General features: G+C 51.4%; 1 protein-coding gene across 5 annotated transcripts in view; it reads right to left on the bottom strand.

Moving 5' to 3' along the window:
* Positions 1–20,710, bottom strand: part of SGF29A (SGF29 tudor-like domain-containing protein) — a 45,123-nt gene that overhangs the window by 9,059 nt on the left and 15,354 nt on the right. For 2 of the 5 annotated variants that reach the window (XM_087525843.1, XM_048673033.2), the window contains exons 6-7: positions 10,432–10,491; positions 6,777–6,927 (exon numbers count right to left, since the gene is read on the bottom strand). In XM_087525843.1, the coding sequence (XP_087381969.1) occupies positions 6,777–6,927; positions 10,432–10,491 (211 nt within the window). Of the gene's footprint in view, positions 1–1,965; positions 2,073–2,738; positions 2,830–6,776; positions 6,928–10,431; positions 10,492–20,710 lie in introns of all 5 variants that reach the window. The other 3 variants (XR_015604392.1, XR_007283369.2, XM_087525844.1) reach the window with 3 other exon arrangements.

Raw genomic sequence — 20,710 nt, 5'->3', positions numbered from 1 at the left:
GAGACTTTTGTATTTGTGAGACTTTATGTGTGTGTGTGTGTGAACCTTATCGGATGTTGGCTTGGGCAGTTGCTTTATAATATAAAGTGGGGCGAAAGCCTTTTTCGGTAACGGCGGTGTCAGCACAGGCGCGATCCGCTCCAGGATCGGAGCGCTACAGCACAGAATCCACGCCAGGAGCTGCTGCTCGCCAACCCCCACCTGCCACGTCCTCACCTGGGGGGCCGTCATCCACGCTTGCAGGACTGGCCGACCACGCGGTTTGGTCCGGACCCAAGTCTACGTCAGGCGGACGGTGCGCCAGCCCGATGCAGGCGCGGGATCCCAGCCTGATTCAGCTGGCTTGCCTGGGTTTTCTGCACCATCCACTGAAGCTTCGCCCACATATATGTGTTAGACCTTTGAGCCTGAGCATTGATAGTTGTGGATGACACTAGGAGAGTTGGGACAATTTTCGTTGGTTTATTTCTCACACAATGCCATTCCAACCTGAGGGGTTGGGGTTACATACTTATAGGCTGCTAGCCAGCCAAGCATATGCTGAGATGCTACTAAGATGCCGCCAGTCTAAGATGCTATCCTAACTGCCAGTCCTTGATGGTCAGGAACTCTATCCTAACTGCCACAAGGACCATGTGCTGCAGCCCCACAAGGACCATGTGCTGCAGCCCCACAACGACCCTAGTACACAGACTTATCCAACAATATGGCCATAGAAGATCCGGCAGCGGCACATGTCACAGCAGCAACCTCGGGATTGCCTGGATCCTCTGTCCAGGAGCAGTCTATGGTATTTCCTGCGCCTGGATCATCTACAACAGTCCAGCAACATAGTACACCACCACGTACAAGACTTCGAACAGGGGTAATTCAACCTGTAAATTATAAAGTTAAATTTAGCTTGGCGTGTTCAACAGGAGAACCTAGTACTTTTCAAGAAGCAAGTGTGGATCCCAAGTGGAGAAAAGCTATGGAGGAAGAGTTCCAAGCACTTCGGAAAAAACAAGACATGGCACCTAGTTCCTTCACATCGAGGTAAAAATTTAATTGACTGCAAATGGGTGTTCAGGATAAAGAGAAAGTCAGATGGTACAATAGATCGTTACAAGGCTAGACTTGTTGCTAAAGGATTCAAACAGAGGTATCGCATAGATTATGAGGATACATTCATCCAGTCCTGTTGTTAAGGCTGCCAGTATCCGTCTTGTTTTGTCTATTGCCGTATCCAGAGGCTGGAGTCTCCGACAACTAGATGTGCAGAATGCGTTTCTTCATGGTGTTCTGGAAGAGGAAGTGTACATGAAACAACCTCCGGGGTTTGAAGATAAGAATAAACCTTTTCATGTGTGCAGGCTTGATAAATCTCTTTATGGGTTGAAGCAAGCCCCTAGAGCATGGTACTCACGTCTGAGTTCAAAGTTGCAAACACTTGGTTTTGTTCCTTCTAAATCCGACACATCACTATTTATTTACAACAAGTTCAAAACATCCATATTTGTGCTTATATATGTTGATGATATCATTGTCACAAGCTCATCAAATGAGGCAGTAACTGCATTGTTAAAGGATTTGAATTCAGAATTTGCCCTCAAGGATCTAGGTGACCTGCATTACTTCCTTGGAATTGAAGTCAATAAAAACAAGGAAGGTGGTCTTCATCTTTCCCAAGAAAAATATGCAACTGATCTTTTGAATAGAGCTGGATTGCAGGGCTGTAAACCATCACCAACACCATTGTCCATTTCAGAAAAACTCTCTTGCTGAAGGAGAACTCCTGAGTCAAGAGGATGGTACTAAGTATAGAAGTTTGGTGGGTGCACTTCAGTATTTAACTCTGACCAGGCCTGATATTTCCTTTGATGTCAATAAGGTTTGTCAGTTTCTGCATGCACCAACTACAGCTCATTGGACTGCTACCAAACATATACTGAGATATGTGAAAAATACTTTGAGTATTGGCCTAACCTTTAGCAAGTCATCATCCACACTTGTTAGTGCATTTTCTGACTCTGACTGGGCAGGTTGCATAGATGATAGAAGATCAACAGGTGGTTCTGCAGTCTTCTTTGGACCTAATTTGATCTCATGGTGTGCAAAGAAACAAGCCACAGTTTCCAGGTCAAGTAATGAGGCAGAATACAAAGCATTGGCAAATGCAACAGCAGAGATTATATGGGTCATGTCCATGCTTAAGGAACTTGGCATGTCACACACCAACCCCATGTCTTTGGTATGACAATCTTGGTGCTACATAACTATCTGCTAATCCTATCTTTCATGCAAGAACCAAACACATAGAGATTGACTATCATTTTGTGAGGGAAAGAGTTGCTAATAAGGAGTTGCAGATTCGGTTTGTTCATTCAAAGGATCAAGTTGCAGATGGTTTTACAAAAGCATTGGCCACACGACCGTTTGAGGAATTCAAGCGTAATCTTAACTTGGGAAGTTCAGATTAAGGGAGGGTGTTAAAGATATATTATGGCGGCTGTTATGGATATCTTATGGCGGATGTTATGGATGTCTAGTTAAAGATCAAGATTAAACGTACATGGTTTATTAGAAGTTGATGCCTGTAACTCTCTTCTTTAACTCTCTTGTAAACCTCCGTGTATCTCTCTTACTCTCAACGTGCTACGCACAATTGTAACAATCAAGTGTATGCATTTATGGGATAAGCCCCATCCTATGAATATATAATATGCGGGCTCTCCACCAGGAGAGTTGAGACGCTTTACCCATCTTGACAGAGGTAACAGCTACCATGTCTTGTATCGGGAACACTGCTAAGAGCCCTTATTTGTCCATCTATGGTACATAACAGAACACCTGCATGACAGGCAATAGCGCTAAATATTAATAGTGCATGTTCAAAATGCTGAAATAAGCGCATACTTTACAGAGTGTCTTCTTAACCTGTTTTGCACACATCACAAAACTACAAGATTGCAATGTATGTCTAGTCAGAGTCATAGTTACCAGATTCGCTCAAACCATTGTCGAACTCTGATCTAGATCGATCGATCTAGATTGGCGTTCGAATTCGTTCGATTCATTCCAGATTTGCTGTCTGATTCGCGACCCAAGGGCGAATCGACATGGGTGTCCTTCATGTCCTCATAGTTGCTGCTTGACAGTGCTACCTCCGTCACCCTTAATTTCAAGCAAGACGGGAATAGAGTTCAACCAGTAGCACTGTCAAGGAGCAGCTGGACGCGTCGCTGGAAGGAGATGGAAGAGAGCTGCAGCCAGCACGGAGCAGCGTGCACACGGCGCTGAGAAGGCATGGGAGCAGGCAGAAGAAGCTTCGTAAGGAGGATTTTCAGGGCCTGATTGACCAGTTGAGAAACAGATTAGGGCTCTGGCGAACTGGATTCCTCTACCAGAGCGGTCATTTAATTTTAGTCCAAGCAGTGTTATCAGCCATCCCAATCTTTCACTTAATGTCCCTTGACCATCCACCATGGGTGTTCAAGGCCATTGACAAAATCCGCAGAGCATTCCTTCGGAAAGGTACTAATGTGGTAAAAGGTGGCCACTGCTTGGTGAGTTCGAATCAAGTTTGTCGTCCGAAGGAGAGCGGAGGACTAGGCATTCTGGACCTAAAGATCATGAGCTCCGTGCTTCGGTTGCGTTGGGCTTGGAAGGCACGTACATCAAATAATCATGTGTGGAGCATCTTGATAAACCCTTTGGAAAATCATGAAAGGCGTCTACTCGATGCTGCTGCTCATGTTGAGTTACGTAATGGGAATAGATTTTTTTTGGACCGATAGATGGATCAATGGCGCAGCAGTAGAAGATATCACGCCGGAAGTTTTCAGTTCTGTGCCTTCAGTCGCCAGGGAGAGAAGAACAGTAGCAGAAGCAATGGTCAGTGCAGTCGGGATTATAAGGACATAAAGGGGAAAATAAATATTCGTATCTTTCATCAGGTTTTAAACTTATGGGAGGTGATTTCTGAAGTTCAGATTATACAGGTGCTGAAGACAAATGGAACTGGTCATGGAATCCTAAAGGTACCTCTCTCGAAACAGGGTTTCGCCCGCTTTATATATAAAGCAACAACCACAACAAGTACACGGCCGAATGATGCAAGATGGTGAGGTAACCCTCGTACAACGCCGATCCCAAGATAAACGGATCCCATAGAACGCAAGCGACTATGCTACCGAAAGAGTACATTGGAAGAGCATAAAACAACGCAACACAAAGCCCTAAACACCTAAGTTCCACGACAACGCCCAGGAGGGAGAACGGCGCAAAGTGTCGCCGCGTCGAGTCCAGAAGGGACAAGGGTCTTCACCCGGAACTCTGACACGGAGAGGAGCACCACGACGACGTCTTCGGAAGAGAACGGCGCCCGCGAGCGTCGCCGTCGTCGACGACAAAGCGCGGAGCTTTCGCTCGGCAGCTCCCCTATGCCCCCACGAGGTCTTCAGGACAAGTGCGGCGAGATCAGATCTCCAGGTCCGGATCAGGGCGACGCCACTGCCAAAGATAAGGAGCGTGCCCAGGCCACCACCGCTATACCTCCTGCCGTCCACACGACCAAGAGGAAAAGCCACCACAACAACATGGTGCTCGCCGGAGAGCCAACCATGCGGAGCACCCTCCAGAGCCGCCGCCCCGGCATCCATGTCCGAGCCACACCACCCATCATCCACATCACGGTGCACCAACCACAGAACGGAGGAAGAGTAAAAGGCGTCTCCTTTCACTCCTAGCCCAGCATCAGTCATGGAGTTTGTGTCGATGCCTCCACGGTAGGCTGCTTCCACACCTCCCAGCTAGTCCCGATGGACCTGGGGGGGGGGGGGGGGGGGACACAACCCCGTGACTACCGACGGCCATCGTCGAGCACTCTCGAATGACGCCATGCCCGTGGTCAACGACGCTGATCTGCCGACTGATAGGGGCGACCGGACCACCACCGCATCCGCGAGGGGAGAGACCACCCGCGGATACCACCTGGATCAAACCCACCATCACCTACCCGGAGCGAGAGCTCCAAACTGTCTCGGGCCCCAAACCGATCCCCCCGAGCACGAGCCCCAGGTCCGGCCATCTCCGCAACGCGCACAACCGCGCGGCTGACCAAGACCCAGGAGAAGGGATGGGCTACCACCACCCACACCCCGCCGCTAAGCAGCACCCGCCGCCGCAGACGCCTTGTCGGTCAGTGCACCACCTAGGCCGCTTGTAGCCACCCGAGCCTGACGGATCGAGCACCCACGAGCAGGCACCACCACGTCGGAGTCCTCACCACGCCGGAACGCAACAGCAGAGGCCGACCCACGCCGCCGCGGCCCTCGTCGCAAGAGGCGGCCACCCTGCAGATCTGGCCCAAGCCACACCGCTGACACAGCCACCTCCGCACGCGCCTCCACCCACCACGCCGCCCAAGACCCAGCCGCAGCACCGGCGCCCAGACACGAAGGAGCACCACCGCGCCAGCTCCTGCATGCGAAGGGACGTGAAATCCTCGTTGCCGCCGGCTCCAGTCGAGCTTTGCCCGGCCGAGCCCCTTGGCGACGGCGAGGGAGGGGGGAGGAGGGGGGGGGGGCTGGCGGCTTAGGATTTAGGATTTCCCCCCGGCCGCCGTGCGGGGCGACGCGTGAGGAGTTGGGGAGGAGCGGATGGATCCCTGGCACCTCTGACTCGTCGGGATTTTTCTCTGTTGCTCATCCTAAAGGTACATACTCGGCGAAATCTGTTTATAAAGCACACTTCGCTGCATTGGTCATGTGTAGTACTGCCTGCACCATTTGGAAGGCTCCTCTAAAATGCAAACTCTTTCTCTGGCTGGCTGGTCGTCAGGGGCCTGGACAGCGGACCGTCTCGCTAAGCGTGATTTGCCTCATAATGCTGCATGCTGTTTCTGCAAATTGCGCAAGAATTCGCTCATCATCTCTTCACGGGTTGCAGTGTAGTGACCATCATTTGGAGTTCAGTGCTTTTTTGGGCAAATCTGAGCGAGGTCAACCCTCAAAATGCTCCTGAATTCCGGGATTGGTGGCAAGAGGCCAGAAATAGAGTCCATGAATCCAAGAGGAATTCCTTGAACACCATGCTACCACTAATTATCTGGAGCATATGGAGGGAAAATGAGAGCTAACACTATGACCATGCAATTCTCCCAAGTTCTTCGAATTTGTTAAATATGTTGAAGTTGGTTAATTTAAGCATTACAATGGAAGGGTAAAAAGACAGGCCTGGCGCAGTGTGAAGTAATCCCTACTTGTGCCAAGGAGTCCCGGGTTCGACGTGGACTCTCTGCATTGCACTGTGCATGGGGAAGAGGCTTGCCTCGTATAATCCTCCCCAGACCCCACCTGGTGTGGGAGCTTCCAACACTGGGTCTGTCCTTTAATGGAAGGGTACATGATGCATATGAATAACAGGCAATACACTATAACAAGCTTCGCCTATCAGTAAGCACCAATCAATGCTTAGCAGTTTCACTACTTTGGTGGAAGATGATCCTATGATAACAAAATATTCTGACGTTCAGATTACTCCCCACCTTTTAGCCTATATAAGTTTCAAATTCCCACTTCCTAGGTAGCCTCCATTTAAATGGTTTTAACAATCAAGGAGACTGTTTCACACAGAATAAAATGGCACCATTGAATTCATAACTAGATGAAGCTGAAAATACGACAGTGAATACATCCACACATATGGATGTCCAACCTTGTGAACAGAACAAAAAGTCACATTATTATGAAGAATTGATGATCTGCCGAAGATTCATGTGCATGTTAAGATGTTACCTTACGTTGAGAGGCTACGGTAGCCCTATATAATGCTGTTGTGCCAGGATAAACAGCTAAGACTTGCCGACCCTGTCCAAAATCCTGAGCACTAGACGGATCTCCTTTCTTTGGAAATGGAATAATATATGACATAGGCAACTTGTATTTCCTGTACACATGGTTGGGATGGAACAGCATCAGTTTATGGGCCGCAGACATTAAGGATAAGGCAAATTAGCCCAGAGTGTACCAATAGAACTTTTTATTGCAAGGATATAGATTTTTTTTAAAGGAAAGTCAATAAAACAGCTGTGGTCTCACTGAAATTCATACAAATAAAAAAGAACAAAATGTAAAGAAATAGTACAATATGACAACTGATGTGGAATTGAGAAATTTAATGATCGGATGGACCTTTAAGAAATAAGGGGAAAGCAAATTTGTACATACAAGGGTGGGTACATAAATTTTGACAATATTTGAAGATGCACAAGTAGGTAAGCTCTAAAGTCTAGCAAGAATCTACTATTGGATGTAAAAAGTCCAGACCAACAAATAATTCAACTGAACTAACTAAGAATTTGATGAAGCATATCACAGCGCTGGATATCTTTTTTTCTCGAGCACGCAGGAGACCCGTGTATTATTACATTGAGAAGGAAAAGAAGGGGTAAGAACCCTTACAAGGCACACACCCGGCCACCTACAAACCTTATCTCAGGGATCTGTCTAACTGAAGTTCAGAACTGACGAGAAATTCAAAAACCAAATTCAAAGTAGCGGATTTTGGACGACAAAAGCTTAGGGTTTCAGGCGCTCAGATACACATATTATGCCAGCAAGACAATCAGCAGTCCAGTATTTGTTGTGCACCACTAGCCACATGAAAAACGGCGTTTGCACGGCTCGCAGGTCTTCCAGATGCGAACCCAAGGTTCAAAAAGGGTAGCTCCCTGGAAAAAACCTCTATAGACTGACTTAGCCGAATAATGTCCACAGGGTAAGAGTTTCCAGTCCTCTACTCCTGGTTTCAGTACTGTCTCCGACAAAAGATCCCAAAGCTCCATATGTTTGACTAGCTCATTGCTGACTATGCCTGATATAAACTACTGACTATGTCCGATAAAAAACTGCTCCCTCCGTTCACAAATATAAGATGTTTCGGATATTTCAATATGGACTACATACGGACTGAAATGAGTGAACAAACACACTAAAATGTGTCTGTATACATCCGAACCATAAAAAAGTTAGAACATCTTATAATAGTGGACCGAGGAGTACTAGCTAGTTCATTGCTGTCAAATAGTCCAAAGGGGCCCAGTGTATTCATCTACTAGTAATCAATTCACAAATAACATTTTCAGCTTCTTCAGAGTTAGCCCTGAATATCAAATACGCAAACAGCATCGCCGAATTTAAGGTGTCCTTAACTACATCTATTTCTTATAGTTTCTTATGGGTCTCATCTACTCCCAAAGCTGGCCTACGGCATATCATTAGGGGGGGATTTTCATTACACACTAGTAGGGAAAAGAATATCAGAAGAAAATTAATTTCAAGAAAAAGTAACACTTATGTGGCAAAAAGACAAAGCATCACTTGATCTGCTCACCACAAATGAAGGTACCTCAGAGGCTCAGATTAATGTTTACCCATTAACATCGAAACTCATCAACATTTTTTATCTGAGTAAATTACACAGGACCACACCTAATCCGGATGTGCTCAGGCAAAACCACAGTTCCTTTTTTTTTCTTTTCTTTTCTTTTCTTTTCACATAACCGTACTAACCCAGCCTTTTGCCTCTCTGACCACCAAATCTTAGCAGCATGGACCGCATGTTCAGTGAACATCTGGCAAAAGGGTGCCATATCCTCTGTTTTGGTTGCTGTGTTGCCTAATATCCAAAAGGCTGTGGTTATGTGAAAAGGGATAAACAATGTGGTTCCTCATTAACACCGCCTCAAAAACTGGAGTTCTATTACATTTGTTCTCTTTTCAGATGACAGAGAACAAAAGACAGCTAGCAAAAAAATAAAAAATAAATGTACCACAAGGAAAGAATAGTGCATGTGCAGGGAGCAGCGACACACAGTGAAAATAAAAGCTGTGTGCAACAAAAATCAAAGTTCAATGGTCTCTGTAGATGCATAGGTGCCAAGGAGACAGCATTCAAGCTAGCAGGACCTGCTCGACTGCATTGCTCTGCACGAGCCGGACCTGGAGATGGGAGAGGACAGCACCAGGTGGCGTCTAGAGCCTCTGGGCAATTCTCCTCTAAATCCCTCTACCAGGCTATAGCCCCTTCGCCGGGTCCTGAGGCTCTCACCACCATCTGGGCGATCCGGCTCCCCTTAAAGATTATGATCTTCTTGTGGCAATGGGTTCGCTGCCGCCTTCCGTCCGGCATAGAGGTCCTGAAGCGCAATGGCCCTGGGGACGGGCGATGCCCGCTCTGCGGACCTGAAGAGGATACGAACCATATCTTCTTCTCCTGTGTGTCCGCGCAGTTTCTTTGGAGCTGTTTCCGCGAATTGGTGGGTGGAAGCCCAACAACTTCCCTGCTCTCTTCGCCGAACTCCAAGCATCACCACCCGCGTCTCGCCACATTAGGTGGCTGGCCATCGGTGTGCTAGCCTGGACTATTAGGAATAAGCTTGTGATTCAGCACGTACCTCTTCGTCACGCTACTGACGCTTTGTTCAAATGGTCTGGTTACTTGCAGCTTTGGCGGCCGCTTAGCCACCCCAGGGAGAGAGACGCCATCACCTCCATCATCACCCAGCTTCGCGCGATGGCTCCCCGGATGGCTTCTCCGCTTCCCCCACCACCTCCAGAGCCGGATTAGATCCTCTCTCCTCGCCACCACCGCCGTTTATGTGTTGTGCGTGCCTCATTTCTGTGTTGGGCTTGTTGTGTTGTGCCCACAGCTGAACCTTGTGTAGTGTTTGCGTGCGTGTATGTTGGACCTTGCCTGCGGTGGCGTTGTGTGTGTGTGTGTTGTTTGGCTGGTACCTTGATGACTTTGTGCTTGGTGGTTTGCTTTATTTATAAAGCGGGGCGAAAGCCTTTTTCGGTAAGCTACCAGCAGAAGGGCAACACAGAAGCTAGCGCGTCCTCAACATGTGCCCTCAATATTGAAAAACAGTCAAATGTCCAGAATTTAAGATGTACTCCCTCCGTCCGAAAATAAGTGTCACTGATTTAGTACAAAGTTATACTAAATCAGCGTCACTTATTTTGGGACGGATGGAGTATATGTGTAGCTGCTAGGAAATGATCCACGATATAGCTGTTTAGACGGCAGAACGAGAAGCCTAGAGGTGAAAAGTGCATGATTTAAGAGTCAGGGAGTGCTACATATTCGGATAGGGATAACAATTGACAAGGGTCAAGTACACTCATGACTTGTTTGGTTCATAGCTTAAAAGTGCCTAACAATTTATTTTTTTGCTTAATTGGCCTAACTTGTGGTGAAGAACAGCTCCACACATCAAAACAAAATTGGCCCTTTATTAGTAAAATATTTGCTTAACTCGCCTAACTAAGGTACACGGAATATTACGGATTAGCAGTGTTCTGAGGACATTTCAGAATAGATCAAGAATAACATTTTTCGCCCGTACACTACAAAGAAATCACAAAGGGAATATATTTTTGTGACATAAACCTCTCAAACTTTTGGGCACTCTCTTCATCATCACCAGGCTCCTCATCCAGTACTTCAAATCTGCAAATTCATTAAGAGTGAATGAGTACTACTTCCCTGAATAGTATAGGCTAACCTGCTATAAATTGTATTGCATATAATGACCATGGCAATTGCATTTGTACTTACTCAGAAGTTGATAGTCTATCTAGTAAATAAAGATCGCACGTAAACAATACTCTCAAACCCAAGTTCATTCCCCAATGAAACGCCATGAGCCAGCTCATGACTCTCATGCCCTCAACTGTGGTGTGCTCGCGCTGCTGCGCCCTCTTTCCCCAATGATTTTTTAGCTGGTGGTCGCCGGCTTGAGCCGGCTCATGACTCATGCCTCCAATTGTGGTGTGATCGCGCTGTTCCAGCATTGTCTGCTTTCCCATGCTTCTTATTGTACGCGGATGACGTGGTTCTTCTGCAACCCGACGGCAGGCATGCGCCTTGCCTCCAAGGAGATCCTCGTGCTCTTCGGCGACACTTCTGGGTTTAGGTACCTATTATGAAAAGAGCGCCACCACTGCCATCAATTGCAGCAACGACGAGAAGACGCCGATCAGCTTGCAATTTGGTTGCCAGTTCCCAATCACTTACCTAGGGATCCCCCTGACCATGAGCAAGCCATCTAGCAACCAGATGCAACGCCTCGTCGACCAGATCGCCAACAGACTGCCTTCCTGGAAGGCGAAGCTTATGTCCAACATAGGGAGGGTCGCCATGGTCAACTCGATGCTTACCTCCTGTTAGAATAAATCCGAGGCGCATAGTTGATCTACCGAGGACCAAGCAATCACACGAGCACAGCCCCGAGATTCGTTAACGAGGTTCACCGTCATGGCTACATCCCCGGGGATTGACTACGGGCGCTCCTCCCCGTGACACCGTCACAATACCGCACACCGGCCACCCGGGCGCGGGCACACGCTGCTGGCTCCCCCTGCATACATGTGCTATTATGTTGGCTTAGATTACATCGTGTGTCTACCCCCTCATATATAAGAGGCCTAGGATACAAGTGTCCTATTAAGACACGACCCCGTAATCCTATCTACACACCATACAACTCAGAGTCCAACTGTAACCTACCTTGTACACTAATATTCGACACAACTCTAACAAACTCCACCTTGGAGAATATTCTCCATCATCTTGGATTCATCGATACGTCGAACCTCCATGTGCATTGGACTTGAGATACGCCATGAGCACCGCTGCTACTCCCAAACTCCATGTAACTCCACCTGCAAATTTAGTCCCTTCACAGTCAATACTCGCGCAAAATTAAGTTCCTCATTACACAAGTTTGTGATCCCAACTTCCGGAGTATTCATTCGACACCATCACACACCGATCACTGATCTGCATGAAAGTGAACAACTCACCTATTGGATGCCACATATAAGAGTTACCTGAACTCAACATCACCACTCTTTCCTGACCTCTGTCTGAAACTTGAAGAAATTTCACCGAAATTTCACCGTCGCCCTGTGTCACCTTGAGTCAAAATCGCAGTTGTCTCATCCTTTTTTCCGGATAGTCTCTTACATGCCCCACAGCTATAGCACTCCGCCTCCTTCTGTATTTGTCACCCGCACATTGGCATATGCACCAAACACCACAGAATAGGAACTGGGGTTTTGCCCTGCCTAGGGCGTAGGTTGTAGGGAAAAGAGGGAGGTGGGCGAGGGCTGGAGCGCGGCGGCCGGCGGCGAGGCGCCGTCCTTGCGGTTCGGCGGCGGCGGCGCAAGCAGGAGGCGGCTAGGGTTTTAGGGTTCCGACTCCTCTGGGAGCCGGGCAACAGAATAGTCTTATTGCTTAATCTGAAAATAGTCTTACAACTTGTATATATAACCACGATCTGAAAATAAAACTAAGATAACTTGCGGCCTAAGCCTGCCCGGTGGGCCTCCTACAGCTGTAGGCCCGGCCGGTCATAACATCTCTCCCCGCCTGCGCAAACAGCTCGTCCTCGAGCTGAAAATCTGGATAGTGTTGGTGGACTCCTCGCGCTGCTCCCAAGTAGCATCCTCTTCAGAAAGTCCACCCCACTGGATCAACACGTACCAGGAGCCACGACGCAGCTGAGCCTTCAACGCCTTCACCGGCTCCGGAAGTAGGCGATCGTCAGCAACCGGCGGTAGAGTGGGGGAAACCGCAGGTGGCTCTCTACGGAAGGGCTTGAGCAAACCCACATGGAAGACATCATGGATCCGTGCACCCGCCGGAAGCTGAAGACGGTAAGCCACCTTCCCAATGCGTTCCAGGATAGCAAAGGGACCGGCATAACGAGGACCCAGCTTCCTCTTCGCACGGGGGTCCAGGGACTGCGTAGAGCGATGAAGTAGACGCAGCCAGACCCAATCACCCACCACGAACTCCGCCTCGCGATGGTTGCCGTCGTAGTAGTGTTTGGCCAACTGCTGGGCCTGGAGGAGGCGTTGCCGGACTTCTGCCAGCATCTCGTCACGGTTCCGTAGAAGAACCCTGGCCGTCTCGGTCCGCGCCAGGGCCGGATCAACCGGAAGAATCGACGGGGGTGGCCGGCCATACACCACCTCAAACGGCATCGCACAGAGTGATAAGAGGTGTTGTAGCAGTACTCCGCCCATGATAGCCAATCGACCCATGCGCGAGGGCGATCACCTGTGACACAACGCAAATACATGGCAATCACCTTGTTAACGACCTCAGACTGGTCGTCATTCTGAGGATGGAAGGCTGTGCTCAGGCGGAGCTTAACGCCTGCCAGCCGGGAGAGGTCGCGCCATACATGTCCAGTGAACACGGGATCCCGATCACTGACGATCGAGGATGGAAACCCGTGGAGACGGACAATACCGTCGAAGAAGGCCCGAGCAACAGATGCCGCCGTGTAGGGATGCCCGAGCGCGATGAAGTGGGCATACTTGGAGAAGCGATCAACCACCGTGAGAATGACGGACTTGCCGCCCACTTTGGGGAGGCCCTCGATGAAGTCCATGGAAATGTCCACCCAGACCTGGGACGGCACCTCCAAAGGCTGGAGCAAACCTGCCGGCCGTAGCGTCTCCGTCTTGTTGCGCTGGCAGGTCACACACGACCGCACCCAGTCACGGACCAAGGCACGATCACCTGGAATGTAGAAGTCGGCGCGGAGACGATGGAGCGTCTTCTGCACACCCTCATGGCCCGCCGAGTGAGCGCGGCGCAGCACCTAGTGACGAAGATCATCATGCGCCAGAACGAAAACCCGGCGCCCATGTAGCAGCAGGCCGTCGGCGAGGCGCCACGGCGCATCCAGCTCCCCCGCAGCGAGCTGCTGCTGCAGGAGAAGCGCGTCGGCCGTCGCCCGCCGGATGTCGGCGAAAAGCGCGAAGGAGGGCCCGGTGATGATGCAGAAGGCCGCTCCCTCAGCCGACCCATCGTCAGTGTCGGCGTCACGCCGAGATAGGGCGTCTGCGACCGTGTTAAGGCGACCCGGACGGTATTCGACAATGAAGTCAAACCCGAAGAGCTTACTGATCCACTGGTGTTGCGGTACGGTCGAGAGCCTCTGATCCAGCATGAACTTGAGGCTGTAGTGGTCCGTCCGGATCCGGAAGGAGCGACCCCAAAGATAGGGCCGCCAATGACGCACCGCCTGCACCAAGCCAATGAGCTCACGCTCATAGGCCGCCAGCTTAAGATGGCGGGCGGCAAAGGGCCGGCTGAAGAATGCGAGGGGTCCATCGCCCTAATGAAGGACCGCACCGAAACCCGCACCCGAGGCGTCGCAGTCAACGGTGAACGGTAGGTCGAAATCAGGCATCTGCAGGACTGGACCCGTCGTGAGGGCCCCCTTAAGGGCATCAAACGCGGTGGTGGCCTCCGCATCCCAAGAGAAGGCATCGCGACGGAGAAGGCGCGTGAGCGGGGCCGCGATGACACCAAACTCCCGGATGAATTTCCGGTAGTATCCCACAAGGCCCAAAAAGCCGCGAAGGGCCCGGGGCGACTGCAGAATCGGCCTAGCGGCGACGGCCGCCACCTTGTCGGCGTCCATGGCCACTCCCTCGGCCAAGATGACGTGGCCGAGGTAAGCGACCGATGGCGCTGTAGATAAGAATGTCATCAAAGAAAACGAGCACAAACCGACGTAAGTAGGGCCGAAGGACATCGTTCATCAAGGCCTGAAACGTCGTCGGGGCGTTGGAGAGGCCAAAGGGCATCACCAAGAACTCGAAGTGGCCGTGATGAGTCCGAAACGCCGTCTTGGCGATGTCGTCTGGATGCATGCGCACCTGATGGTGCCCCGACCGGAGATCCAGCTTCGTGAAGAAGCGCGCCCCATGTAGTTCATCCAGGAGTTCATCGACCACCGGGATAGGGAACTTATCCTTAAGTGTGAGACCATTAAGGGCGCGGTAGTCGATGCAGAAGCGCCACGTGTCGTCCGACTTGCGAACGAGGAGGACCGGCGCCGTGAAGGGTGATGTGGAGATCCGGATAATGCCCACGGCAAGCATGAGTGCACACTGCCGCTCCAACTCGTCCTTCTGCAGCTGAGGGTACCGGTAGGGTCGTACTGCCACCGGTGCCAAGCCTGGCAGGAGGTGAATACGGTGGTCGTAGACCCGGGCCGGCGGAAGGCCCTGTGGTTCTCAAAGAGATCACTGTGCTGCTGCAGGAGGTTATCTAACAGCGGATGCTTGGCCTCAGTGGTGGCCGCGGCCAGCTGGAGCGGAGGCGTCGCCGGGGTGCCTCCAACACCCTCCCACCGGATGCGTCGGCCGAGACGCTAGAAGGTCATCGTCAGAGCGTCAAAATCCCAAAGGATGGGACCGAGAGTCCTCCAAAAGTCGACGCCGAGGATGAAGTCGAAGCAGCCCAAATGAATGCCAGCGCAAGTGATGGTGAAGTGCTCGTCGCCGATAGTAATGGGCACGTCCCGAGCGAGCCCATGGCAGCGGAGGCGGTCGCCATTCGCGACGGTGACCCGCAGCTGTTCCCCACCGATCGGCTGTAGCGCGAGGCACCGCATGGTAGCCTCAGGTAGGAAGTTATGTGTAGAACCCGTGTCCAAGAGGGCCACCAGAGTCTCGCCATGGATCGTGACCGGTACAAGCATCGTTCGCTCATTACGGATGCCGGCCAACGCATGAAGTGAGACGACGAGGGCCATAGCCGGCGCGGGCACGGGTGCCGGCACGACCTCCGCGGCGGCCGGGTCCCCGAGTCCAGCATCGGTGTCCTCGTCCTCGGTCTCGTCGGTCGTCTCCAAGTAGAAGAGGCGCGGGCAGACATGGCCCGGGGCGTAGGGCGCGTCACAGTTAAAGCAGAGCCCCGGGCGGATGCCGGCCAACGCATGAAGTGAGACGACGAGGGCCATAGCCGGCGCGGGCACGGGTGCCGGCACGACCTCCGCGGCGGCCGGGTCCCCGAGTCCAGCATCGGTGTCCTCGTCCTCGGTCTCGTCGGTCGTCTCCAAGTAGAAGAGGCGCGGGCAGACATGGCCCGGGGCGTAGGGCGCGTCACAGTTAAAGCAGAGCCCCGGGCGGCGGCGCTCGAGCTGCTCTGCCTGCGAAGGGCGCCGGAAAGGCCGAGTCGCGGCCGGGGTGGTCACCGGTGATGCAGCTGAAGGTGCAGGCGCGGGCGACGGTGGCCGTGGAGGAAGTCGGCTCCCACGAGGCGCGGCTGGCCGTGTCAAGGCCTAGGCGCGCTGCTCGAACGCCCGAGCATAGTAGATGGCCGTCTGCAGGTCTTGGGGCCCCTTCATCTCGACGTCCACGCGGATGTGGTCGGGAAGGCCGCCAACGAAGAGTTCAGCCCGCTGTAGCGCCGTCACCCCCGGTGCGTGACACACCAGAGCCTGGAAACGGTCGGCGAAATCCTGGACCGTGGAGGTGAAGGGTAAACGGCCCAACTCGGACAGGCGGCTGCCGCGCCGTGGGGGCCCGAAACGAAGGAGGTACAGCTCACGAAAACGCTCCCAGGGAGGCATGCCGCCCTCGTCCTGCTCGAGGGCATGGTACCATGTCTGGGCTGCACCCCGGAGGTGGTAGGAAGCGAGCCAAGAGCGCTCCGACGCAGGCGTGCGCTGCCCCCTGAAAAACTGGTCACACTGGTTTAACCAGTTAAGAGGGTCATCCAAGCCGTCATAGGTGGCGAAGTCGATCCGGGCGAACCAGGGTGGCGTCGGGGTCGGCGCGCCAGTGCCCACCGGCTCGGCGATGCGGAGAGCGGATGACGGTGCCCCGAACTGCAGCGGGGGCACTAACGGGTCCCCGGCCTCCGTGTAAACTGGCGGTGGCGACGCCCCGGTGAGCCAGGCCGAAATCGGAGAAGGCGACGGTGGAAACCGCACCTGCTGAATCGGGAGCCCTCCGAGAGTGGCCTGACTCAAGCCGACGCTGGGTGGCGGCGATGGCGTGTGGACCGATGCAGCCGGCACGGACGGGACCGGCGCGGGCCGGGCCGGCCACGGGGCTGGGGCAGGCGCGGCAGACGCAGGTGGCGCCGCGGGCGCTGGCGCGGGCCACTACGGCCAAGCCGGCGCTGGAGCGGCCGGCGGCTGTAGCACCGGGTAGCCTCCGGTGAGGGCCGCGGGCACCAAGTACCACGGGAGAGCCGGCGGTCCGGAGGGCGCGGGTGGTGGGAGCGGCGGTGGCGGCCCGTACATTTTACTTAGCTCATGATACCACTTGTTAGAATAAATCCGAGGCAAATAGTTGATCTACCACGGACCAAGCAATCACACGAGCACGGCACCAACATTTGTTAACAAGGTTCACCGTCATGGCTACATCCCCGAGGACTGACTAGGGGCGCTCCTCCCCATGACACCGTCACAATACCGCACACAGGCCACCCGGGCGCCGGCACACGCCGAGCGGCTCCCCCTGCGTACCTCTGCTATTATGTTGGCTTAGGTTACATCGTGTGTCTACCCCCTCACAAACGATGTACTGATTATTTCAAATGAACGAAGTCTTGTTTTAACTCAAAAAAAAGAGGCCTAGGATACAAGTGTCCTATTAGGACACTCTGTAATCCTATCTACACACCATACAGCTTAGAGTCCAATTGTAACCTACCTTGTACACTAATATTCGACACAACTTTAACACCTCCATCCACGGCGCCTCATAAGAATTTCATTAGAGCCGTGGACAAAATTCAACAAGGTTCTTGTGGGAGGTTTGGGACTACCAATGGCGGCAACTGGAGCCATGATTGTACAAGTCGGAGCCTTGGCGGGCTGGATATTTCAGACCTGGAGTGCACAAGGTTGTGGTTCAGGTTGAGATGGCTCCTGCTGAGAAGCACTAATCCCAGCGGGCCTTGGTTCAACCTCGATCTCCAATTCAGCAATGCAGACAGAAGTCTCTTCTTTTGCCTCCACCCTGATGCAGGTGGGGAACGGCACCACTATGCCTTCGAGGAAGACCGTTTGCTCGAAATTGCCCCCCAAGGTGTACGAGCTGATGGGCAAGCACACCCGGAAGAAGAGGACGTTGGCGGAGGGCCTCACCGGACACGCCTGGGTGCAGGACATCCGTGGCAACCTCTCAGGAGTTGCGCTCCTGCAATTTCTCAAGCTCTGGCTTGCTGTTAGCGAAATTCAACTCGCCGATGAGTCTCACTTAATTTGAGGTGGAGCTTGAGCGGCTCTTACTCCGCCCCCTCCTGCTACCCTGGTTCCTTCCTTGGCGCCTCACGTTCTGGTTCTTGGAAGCTAAACTGGAGATCTTGGAAGCTAAACTAGAGATCGTGGGCGCCGCACGAGGTTATTTGGTAACCTTTGCGTAGCCGAATGGGAGTTTGCACGAAGGAGTTTGTCGAGGGATTAGGCGTGGGAAATAGAATTTTACTCCAATCGCTTGTTTGGTATATGATGGGAATTAGTCCAGGATGAAGTCCTGCCCACGAATTTTACTCTCATCGCTTGTTTGGTCCCCCCATGGGTAGAAATCGGTGGGAATTGGCACCCTCAACTCCCATTTCCTTTCCCACTTAAACTTCCATTCTCTCTAAACAATCAGTGGATTTTTAGTCTCTTTACACCTCAACTCCCATTCCCCATCTCTAACTCCCACGAACCAAACACGCTCAAACATGTTGTAAGTTATTTTTCTGGCTCGCCACCATGGACTGTTGCTGGACTGCTAAAAGACTAGCGAGCCGGAGCTTACCACATGAGCGCCTACCTGCCTCCTTCGCGATCAACATTAGGAAACAATGCAAACGCCTACTTGTTGATTGTCCTTTTCACAGCAAGTTTGGTTTGAGACGCCGTCTTGACTTTGGGCTCAGGGGGACCCATCATGGATTGGTGGCATTTCTCTCACCACCGCACGCCAAAGTCGTTGCGCAAGGGTTTCGCCTCCATAACGCTGCTCACTTGCTGGTTGATATGGAAGCAACGCAACGAGTGCATTTTTGAGCATGCCAGGCCAAGCACCTCCTCTGTGGTGGCCAGGATCAAAGAGAAAGTGAGGCTTTAGGCGAAAGCTGGGGCCAATGGCCTTAGGGCATTGCTGTCAGGTGTTAGAAGTATAATTGTGTAGAGATAAGGAGATAAGAGTAGAATAATTTAAACATGCTACGACTTGTCTTGTACTCCAAGTCTCATCCCACATTGTACTCTACAAGGGTCAATTATTTCCACATCTGGAAACTGGGATATCCCATGAGTGTGTTCTAGTGTTGTTTTAGGGATTGTTTGGTTTCAGACTAAGGTTGCCTCAAGTTGTCACACCTAAGGTTAGACAAATTTAACCAACTTAGGTGGGTGTTTGGTTCATGCCACACCTTAGGCTGTTAGGCATGGTGTTTCTTGCCACACTAGGGCCCCACATCCCATACTCATAGTGTCGCAAGATTCCCTTAAGCTTGCCAACTTGTGGCTCCAACTTTATTCAACTAACCTTAGGCAAGTTTGGAAAAAATGTGTGGCTAAGTGTGGCATTGTTAGAATTAGAACCAAACAGCCCCTCAGACTCTTGTTTGTATTTTTGTCACCCAGTAGGCTTGCTTGTTGCACTCCTCTACATTTTCAATAAAATGAAGTGTGTTTTCAGAAAAAATGTAGTACTTATCAGCAAGAATTTTATGCTATTTTTAGAGCTTTAAGAACTTAGAAAGTCTATTTATTGTGGAAACAGTTCATCGTTTACACTAACCATCAATCCGTTAAGCATTTTAGAAATCAAAAGCATTTGGTTGCATGCTAGCAAGATGGGCAACATATCTTGAGAGGTTTAACTATCTCATTGTGCATAAATCGGGAGCAACCAATCGAGTAGCCGATGCTTTGGGTCGTCCATGCATGTCTCGTGACTTCTTTTGAGGCTGAACTTCCAGGCATGGATCAAATAAAGAAGTTGCATGAGGAAACAAATGTGGAGCAAGTCAGCAATTCTTTGCCTGTGTATCCATCTATCCATCGAGAAGTGTTGTTCTCCACTTTCGACCTCGGAAACTACCGCATAGAAAAAAAAAGCTCGCACAGATTGAGCAACATGAATGAGGAAGGCCGACCACAGCTTGCAGAGGTCCGTTTTTTTGTAACAAGACTTATCATACTGAGGGCCCAACCCAGGTACTAAAGAGTAGAGATACCAAAACCTCCAAGCTCAAGAGGGCGACAGGACCTAGTCCAAGCGACCAGACAATGCCCACTCTTAGCATCCTTCCTCTCCATAGAAAACCTCGTCGTATATTGTCAATAGCTTTAATGGCCCCAATCAAATAATCCAAGGCGCACGTCGATCATACAAGGACAAGCAATCACACAAAGGTTTATTAACGAGGTTCACTGGCATGGCTACATCCTCAGAGCATGACTATGGACGCTCCTCCCCATGCGCTAAATCATCATAGTACAGTCGGCAACAAGCCCAACAAGCCCAACAGGGCCATCAGACAGCATCTCCAACCACCCACCACGGCCGGTTCGACCACCCCTGCCACGGGTGTCCGGACCATCCCCTCATGATCTCTTGCCTAGCCTACTGTCTTGTCTATTGGCCACCCTGTGGTGCCTTTATATATTAGGCATAGTTAAAAAAGGCGTGCCTAAGCGAGCGCTTAAGTGCGCCTAGGCTCTAGGCGATAGCAAAGGCGCATAACTGCGCTTAATCCGCGCATAATTGCGCATAAGCATGCGCTTTGGTCAGAAAAGTGCAAGGCGGTGGCAAAACGCACAATTAACGCCTAGCGCTTTTTTGAACTGTATTATTAGGCCTGGGATACAGAATGGCCACAAGCTCAGAATTATGCAAAGCAG

The sequence above is a fragment of the Triticum urartu genome, chromosome 5A, assembly GCF_056163025.1.
Source record: "Triticum urartu cultivar PI428250 chromosome 5A, HENAU_Tu73, whole genome shotgun sequence".
Taxonomy (NCBI): Eukaryota; Viridiplantae; Streptophyta; class Magnoliopsida; order Poales; family Poaceae; genus Triticum; species Triticum urartu.
The sequence above is the reverse complement of the archived record's forward strand: the minus strand, read 5'-3'. Positions and strand labels throughout refer to the sequence as shown.